This window comes from Pezoporus flaviventris, unplaced genomic scaffold (assembly GCF_033815535.1).
Source record: "Pezoporus flaviventris isolate CSIRO_AGI_PZ_B2104156 unplaced genomic scaffold, CSIRO_AGI_Pfla_v1 ptg000116l, whole genome shotgun sequence".
Lineage (NCBI taxonomy): Eukaryota > Metazoa > Chordata > Aves > Psittaciformes > Psittacidae > Pezoporus > Pezoporus flaviventris.
Window position 1 is genome coordinate 3,080,852 of NW_026892664.1, and position 8,830 is coordinate 3,089,681.

At 50.0% G+C, this 8,830-nt stretch overlaps 1 protein-coding gene across 1 annotated transcript; it reads left to right on the forward strand.

Annotated features, from left to right (window-relative positions):
* The first annotated feature begins 5,585 nt into the window (after window positions 1–5,585).
* Window positions 5,586–8,450, forward strand: LOC133282297 (olfactory receptor 5G3-like). Its single transcript, XM_061478333.1, has 2 exons — window positions 5,586–5,602; window positions 7,535–8,450. The coding sequence occupies exons 1-2, from the start codon at window positions 5,586–5,588 to the stop codon at window positions 8,448–8,450; spliced, it is 933 nt and encodes a 310-aa protein (XP_061334317.1).
* The last annotated feature ends 380 nt before the right edge of the window (window positions 8,451–8,830 follow it).

An 8,830-nucleotide genomic window follows, 5' to 3' on the forward strand; every position in this document is an offset into this window, starting at 1 on the left:
TTCAATCCAAATCCATCAACTTGTTGAAATGACGGATACAGGAAACCTCACAGTTCTCTCCAGCTTCATCCTCTTGGGTTTCTCTGATGCCCCAGAGCTACAAACCACCATCTTCACAGTCTTCTTATCCCTCTATGTTTTCATGGTGCTGGGGAACCTGACGATGATCCTGCTGATCAACACTGACCCCCACCTCAACATCCCCATGTACTTCTTCCTGACTCACTTATCTTGCATGGATTTTTGCCTTTCCTCTGCTATCATCCCAAAAGCTCTGGAGACCTTCCTGCTGGGAAGAAGCCACATCTCCTTTTGGGGTTGCTTTGCCCAGATGTATATTTTCCTGGCTCTGGCTATCTGTGAGTGCTTCCTGCTTGGGGTAATGGCTTATGACCGATACACGGCTGTGTGCAAGCCCCTGCTCTACACCACTACCATGACCAGGGCGCGTTGCTATGGCATGATGGTGCTGGTGTACACCATCGGGTTCCTCACCTCCCTGGTGCACAACACACTGGCAGGGAGGTTGTCCTTCTGTCAGGCCAGGAGCATCAACCACTTCTTCTGTGAGCTGCCCACCCTCCTGCAGCTCTCCTGCTCAGACACAAGCACAAATGAGGTCTTCCAGGTTTACCACGCTGTGTTAAACACCGTGGGCCCTCTGCTGATGATCCTGGTGTCCTACACCTACATCCTCCACACCGTCCTGCAGATCCCTTTGGCCACGAGGAGGCTGAAGGTCTTCTCTACCTGTGCCTCCCACTTGGTTGCCATCACCATCTTCTACGCACCCGCGATCCTCGCCTATGTCCAGCCTCATGAGGCATCCTCATGGGATCAGGCAAAGCTGGTGTCAGTGTGTTACTGCATCCTCACCCCAACCCTCAACCCCCTCATCTACAGCCTGAGGAACAAGGAGGTGAAGGGGGCTCTGAGGAGGCTGTGGGAGCGAAAGCTGCTGCCACATCTATGCAGGGTTTGAAAGTACGTTTGGAGCTCTTCAGTACTGTGGAGGTAAGGAAGGAATATGTGGAATATGTGATTATGGAATTGAGCATTACTGGCCATTATTGGTCATTATAACTCACTACTGGTCATTATTACAGCAAGTGCAGGGTACACAGAACCAGCACAATGAACGGTTCTCTTCAAACAGCTTCAGGTTGTTTTAAGCGAGGCCTGAGCCTTCAGTAATTCATCCAAATAATTATCAGGTATTTAATAGCAGGCCTGAGACAGCACCATGTGTTTTGTGTCTAAATTGTGCTAAATGAAATTAGAGCCCACAAAAAGGAGGCTCAGACTTCACATAAGGCACTGACCACTGTCTCCACTGCCTACTTTATAAGCATTTCCTCAATGATGAACTGGTGGAAGGTCAAGAGGATTTGATACAGCTCTGGTGTCCCCAACACAAGGAGGACATGGAGCTGCTAGAGCAAGTCCAGAGATGCAACAAGGATGCTCAGAGGCTGGAGCACCTCCCGTATGGGGCCAGGCTGAGAACATTGGGGCTGTGCAGCCTGGAGAAGAGAAGCTGCTCAGAGTCCACAGAGCAGCTTCCATTGTCTGAATGGGACTACAAGAAACCTGCAGGAGGGCTTTGGCCAAGGGCCTGCAGGGACAGGCCAAGGGGAATGTCTTGAAGCTGCCAGAGGGGAGCCTGAGATGAGCTCTTAGGCACAAGCTCTTCCCTGTGAGGGTGCTGAGGCGCTGGCAAAGAGTGCCCAGAGGAGCTGTGGATACCCCATCCCTGCCAGTGTTCAAGGCCAGGTTGGACACAGGGGCTTGGAGCAAGCTGCTCCAGTGGAAGGGGTCCCTGCCTGTGGCAGGGGTTGGAGCTGGAGGAGCTTTAAGGTCCCTTCCAACACAAACCTCTCTGGGATTCTGTGAAATAAAGCTGTGACAGTCTGTTGGTCAACAAAGCCTTTGTGCTAAATGGGGACAAGTCATATCTGAGCCTCTGCTGTGCTGCGAATTTAAGTAGGGGTGTAAGGAGCCTGAGTGCTGCTGGGAGGGTGGATCAGGGGTCTTCCTCTACTGTGAACAGCCAAGGTGCTGCTTGCCTGGGTATCTTGACGAAGCTGATGGAGCAAGTGCTGTACTCAGCTGTCTGCATCTGGGACTTCAAGCTGCATTATTCACCCTGCACAAGCACACCCAGGTATTCTCAGTGCCTCTTTCTGGATTCATGTAGCTCTTTTCAATAATCTTTGAATTATATTATTCTTCTTTTCTAAGTTAGGTTGAGGGTTATTTCTCCCTCTGTTATATTGATTTTCCCACTTCACAAGCCTTCGGTTTAGCCCAGTACTCAATGGGGAAGAAAGACATTCAAAACCACACAGAAATCCTTTACTTCCCTCCTTCAGTGCATCTCCTGGACTGTCAGTCTGATGCCTTCCAGCAGAAAAACAGGTTGACATTGAAAACATCTAAAGCCATCTACATTCTTTCTTGCTTCCCCGCATTTTCATAGCTTGGTGTTCTCTTCTATCTGCCCCATCCTTTGTCATTTTTAAATGTCTGGACAAGGTTATCATTCAATATTTCTACTAAGGGTTTTATAATGTCTCTTCATCTAGGAGAAGCATTCAGGACACACCGGCACTCAGGATTCTTCAGATGAAGACTGGGAAATATGACTTCATCCTGATATATCCTCAAAGCAGCCACATTTTGAGCCAATGCTTTTGACCAAAGTGTTGTACAATCACTAGTAAAGTGTATGGAAATAAATGCATCTGATGAAAAGGACTCCCCATGACCAGCGCAAACCATCCACACAGAGGATGCTTTGTTGTGTTTGTTTTCAGCTCCCTTCTATGCAATATTAGATGATCTCTGTGGATGTAAAGGGCTTCCTCAGGGAAACACTGAAAGGAAGAGGTATGTGATAGATGGGGAAATACAAAGCAAACTGTCCTGGGCCTTTCTTCCTGGGTAGGTCTCTGCAGGAGAACTGGTCTTGGAGGTGTTGATGCAGCCAGAAGGAGCCTGGGGAATGAATGGTTCCTTCAAACAGGTTCAGGTGATTTTAAGCGTGGACTGAGTCTTGGATAATTCATCCAAATAAGTATCAGTTATTTAATAGCAGGACTGAGACAGCACCATGGTGTTTTGTGTTTAAATTGTGCTAAATGAAAGTAGTTCCCACAGAAAGGAGGCTCAGCCTTAAGGTAAGGCAGTGACCACTGTCTCCAGTGCCTGGTTGATAACTGTTCATCCCAAGCGAGCTTGAAGATCTGAGGGAAGGACCAAAGGTTCAATACAGCTCTGGTATCCCCTGCAGTTCTGATACAGTTTTGGCGTCTATAGAATACTAGAATCATAGAATAGTTAGGGTTGGAAAGTACCTTAACATCATCTAGTTCCAACCCCCCTGCCATGGGCAGGGACACCTCACACTAAACCATGCCACCCAAGTCTCTGTCCAACCTGGTCTTGAACACTGCCAGGGATGGAGCATTCACAGTCTCCCTGGGCAACCCATTCCAGTGCCTCACCACCCTCACAGGAAGGAATTTCTTCCGTATATCCAACCTAAACGTCCCCTGTTTCAGTTTTAACTCGTTACCCTTTGTCCTGTCATTACAGTCCCTAATGACGAGTTCCTCGCCAGCATCCCTATAGACCCCCTTCAGATACTGGAAGGCTGCTCTGAGGTCTCCATGCAGCCTTCTCTTCTCCAGGCTGAACAGCTCCAACTTTCTCAGCCTGTCTTCATACGGGAGGTGCTCCAGTCCATGAGCATCCTCGTGGCCTCCTCTGGACTTGTTCCAACAGTTCCATGTCCTTTTTATGTTGAGGACACAAGAACTGCACACAATGCTCCAGGTGAAGTCTCACAAGAGCAGAGCAGAGGGGCAGGATCAACTCCTTTTACCTGCTGGCCACTCTCCTTTGGATGCTGCCCAAGATACGGTTCGTTTCTTGGCTGCAAGCACACACTGCTGGCTCGTGGTCCTTTTCTCATTGACCAGCACCCCCAAGTGCTTCTCTGCAGGGAACATAAGAAGGCCACGGAGCTGCTGGAGTAAGTCCAGACGAGGCCATGAGGGTGCTCAGGGGCTGGAGCAGCTCCCGTATTGCGCCAGGCTGAGAACACTCGGGCTGATCAGACTGGAGAAGAGAAGCTGCTTGGAGACCTCAGAGCAGCTTCCAGCGTCTGAAGGGGGCTACAGGGATGCAGGAGAAGGACTCTTCATCAGGGAGTGTAGGGGTAGGACAAGGGGTGGTGGGTTCAAACTGAAGCAGGGGGATCCAGATTGGATTTGAGGAAGGAATTCTTCACTATGAGGGTGCCTAGGCGCTGGCACAGGGTGCCCACAGAAGCTGTGGCTGCCCCATCCCTGGCAGTGTTCAAGGCCAGGTTGGACACAGGGGCTTGGAGCAAACTGCTCTAGTGGAAATTGTCCCTGCCCATGGCAGGGGTTGGAAGTTGAGAGCTTTTAGGTCCCTTCCAACATAAACCAGTCTGGGATTCTGTGATACCTGATATGAGCATCCAATACATTTATCCCATGTAAGTGAGCTGGAGCAGTGCTAAGGACCTGTGATAGGCACACATAGGTTAGCATGTGGCCAGAAGTATGTCCCAACTAAAATCTTCCTGGGATGTCTGGTCCTCACATCTTTTCCTTTCTGGATGTTCAGTACCAGGTCTGTGCTTTGTGGATTTGACCATGTCACATCCCCTTCTGTATGTCATCACATCATTGAGGGGGAAGATGCTCTAAATGAAATAGTAGATGGAGGGGTTTGAACATTTAATCCAAACACACCATTTCTGTTTAATGAACTGTACAACTGCTGGAAGAACAAGTACTTGTATAATGACAAAATGAATAAATTTGTGGTTTAAAATAAGCACCTTTGGAAACCGTGGTCTTCTGCAAAGAACTGTGATGAATAATGAATGAATGCAATGGCAACCAGTCAAAATCGAATTTAGGTTGGTGTGAAGTGAAATGCTCACTTTATAAGCTTTTAATCAAAGTTTCCGATGGAGTTTTCATGAAAAATAGAGACATTTGGACAATTCCCTCAAGAAAAGAGAACACAACATGTGAAGCAACTTACTCAGATAGAATAAGACAGGGACTCTTCATCAGGGCCTGCAGGGACAGGCCAAGGGGAATGGCTTGAACCTGCCCGAGGGGAGATTGAGATGAGCTCTTAGGTAAAAGCTCTTCCCTGTGAGGGTGCTGAGGCGCTGGCACAGGGTGCCCAGAGAAGCTGTGGCTGCCCCATCCCTGGCAGTGCTCAAGGCCAGGTTGGACACAGGGGCTTGGAGAAAGCTGCTCCAGTGGAAGGGGTCCCTGCCTATGGCAGGGGTTGGAACTGGATGAGCTTTAAGGTCCTTTCCAACACAAACCTCTCTGGGATTCTGTGATGGGCTTGGGAGCATCCATCAGGGCCACCAGTGACAAGGGCAACCCTAAAGCACTCTTCAGAAGGGCCTTTTTCCCTGTTGCTGCCCATTTCAGTCCTTTACCACACTCCTCACTGTTCCTCCCCATCTCCTTCCTTCCACTTTTGGGCACCGCTCCCTCAGGCTCTCCTTTGTCTCTTGTGCTTCCAGCATGATGGGTGGAAGAAAGTGAATGTCATCATCAAGGAGAGCACAAGGACTGGGGCTGCCTCAGGCCCACTGAGGTTAAGATCCAAATTCCCCAGGAAGCCCTGTCCAGGCAGAGGAAGGACAGGAGGGTGACCATGAGCAGCCAGCACAGAGGGACCAAGGCCAAGTCACGCCTGACCAGCCCGAGTGCCTTGGGTGATGTGAGCATTGATGTTTGCATGGACAAGAAGTAGAGGACAGCATTTACCTCGTCGTTAGCAAGGTCACCACGATCTTCTGTTGGCTCCTTTGCAGCCAAAATTGTGAGCTATGGTTTGAGTACAAGGAACTGAAAATGGGTTTAAATCTGGTTCATTGCCTGTGGATTGCTGATGGACCCTGGTACCAGCTCCCATTGGCGAGGTTCCCCTCAGCTCCCTGCCATGATAATGTCAAACATGGCCCTTGTGAAGCTGTAACTGCCTCAGAAATGCTCCAGAAGTGGATGTCAAAGGTGGGGTTGCTCTGTGCTTTGCTCTAAGGGAGCCCAAAGCCCTGTTGCTTGCTCAAGCTGAGGTCATCTCCTCTGGGTACATTTCTTCTCCAAACCAAGCAGCACAGAGAAGAGATAATGACCTGCTTTGGGCTTTGTCACCTCCTGGGGCACAAAGAGATTCACAGTCCCCACATCCCCACATCACTTGAAATAGAAAGGGGGTTTGCTGAGGCTGGCTCATTCCTAGGCTCCCTGCACAGCTCCAGGCACATTCATCTTCACATCCATCTCCGAGAGCATGAGGAGGGCAGCAGAGACAGAGCTGAGATGTAAGTGAGGGGCAGCATCTTTCAGCCCATCATTCTCCTGTGGTTCTCCCTTGTCAACAGCCAGCAGCTCCTGTCTTCATCTCCTGCCCTGCTGCAGGGTTGTGGGCTTCTTGATGATGCTCTGGGCTTCCCAGGGAGTTGCTTGTGCTGTGTGCTCCCCATGCAGCTGCTGAGAAGGCAGGTTTGGAGATCACCCTGGTGGAGAGCACCCTCAGGAGGCTTCCTCACCTCTGAGCAAAAAAGGTTTCCTGGATGAGCACCAGAAGCTTTCCTGTACAGGACATTCAGGGTGCTCCCCATTGCTGAGATGAGGCAGCTCCAAAAGGTGAGTTTTTTTCCCCAAAACATGTGTGCAAGTAGGGATTGCTGAGCTCTGGGGATTGCCCATTTCTGTTGGAGACTCAAGGAACAGGTTAAAGAACCATGAAAAGGTTTTAGATCTGACAGAGTGTGTCAAGGGGGAGGGAAAACCGATACTAACCACTGTGTAAGGTTGCATCGGATCATAGTATGGCTTGTGTTGGAAGAGACCTTAAATCTCACCCACTTCCAAGCCCCTGTGATGGCCAGGGACACCTTCCACTAGAGCAGGTTGCCCTGTCCAACCTGCACTTTCCATAGGTCAGGAATTCGTTCCAGTTAGGAAGAAACTCAAGCAGAGAGGGAAGAAGCAAGTGGTTGGGAAAAGCCCACAAGAGTACGAGGGATCAGCTCTGCAAGGTGAAAGCACCACGTTTCTCTGTGTTCCAGGTTGAGCCGGATGGTCTCCAAGCCCCAGGTTCAGCACTATCACAGCAATGAATTGCAGCACTAAGGTAAAGCTACCTGGGTGTGCAACCTTCCCACTGCTTTCCAGAGTGGTCATTGCTCAACATCTCAAGGTGAGCCACAGGAGCAGGCACCGCGTTGTGCCATGGTGTTTAACTGCTTGAGCACCCCTTTGTTTTACCTGTGCTGGCACATGACTCTCACCAAGCTCTTCCTCATTGATCTGTGCCTGAACTCTCCCTTTCCATCCTGCAGGACTGTCTCTGAGCAGCTCCCACCACACAGAGCCTTTTCCACCTGGGACATCCCTGCCTCTTGGAGAAGAAACCGCCAGCCAGGAGCTCACCCACAAAGCACCATCCAGCCCATGGCACAAAGCAATTGCACCCAAGTGACCGAGTTCAGCCTGGCAGGGTTCACAGAGGACCCGGTGACTCAGGTCTACTTGTTCCTGCTCTTCCTGCTCACCTACCTTGTCACCATTGTGGGCAACCTGGGCATCATCATCTTAATCAGGACCAGCCCCAACCTCCACTCCCCCATGTATTATTTCTTGAGCAACCTGGCCTTTGTAGACCTCTGTTCTTCCACCATCGTCACCCCCAAGATGTTGGTTGACTTGATGTCAGAGAAGAAGAGCATTGCTTATGCTGGGTGCGTGGCTCAGGTCTTCCTCTTCGATATTTTTGGGATAAGTGATAGCTTCCTGCTGGCTTCAATGGCCTATGACTGTTACGTGGCCATTTGCCATCCCCTGCTGTACCCCCTTGTCATGTCCCCAAAGTGCTGTTTCCAGCTGGTGACTGCCTCGTACCTTGTGGGGCTGACCAATGGCGTGGGACAGACCATCAGCATGTCCACCCTGTCCTTCTGCAGCTCCAGCACCATCGACCTCTTCTTTTGTGACATTTCCCCTCTCATCTCACTCTCCACCTCTGACACCACCCCCAGCCACATCATCCTGACCACTGCAGCATCTCTCTTTGGTGTGTCCAGCATCCTGATTATCCTGCTCTCCTACGTGGCCATCATCCCCACCATCCTGAGCATCAATTCAGCCGAGGGCAAGCGCAAAGCCTTCTCCACCTGCACCTCCCACCTCACCACTGTCAGCATCTTCTATGGGGCATGCTTTTTAATGTATTTATTCCCCAGCTCAGACAGCTCTAGAGCAGCAGATAAATGGGCTGTGGTGCTCTACACCGTGGTGACTCCCATGCTGAACCCCATGATCTACAGCCTGAGGAATAAGGAGGTGAAGGAGGCTTCGAGGAGACTCTTGAAAATAAAATGATCTTGAATTCTCCCAGTATAGGACCAGATAGAATGGAGATGTAGAGGGTAGATGCTCAGCTTTTGGTTAAGTATGGATAACATGTTGGGGGTCTTCTGCACCCAGCCTTATGTGATGCACTGGTTGATGTGACTGAGAATACAAATAATTCCATACTCTAAACTTTGATAAATATATTTAGTAGCTAATATCACCTTATTGTTTAATTAGTCATTTATTTCACCTAGTCAAGACACAAGTAGACAACTACAAGCGTGCAATTCTCATCATCATAGGATAAGGGGGACCTTACTGCCCTCTACGCCTACCTGACAGGAGGATGGAGCCAGAAGGGGCTGGGCTCTGCTCCCAAGGAACAAGGGATGGGACAGGAGGAAACG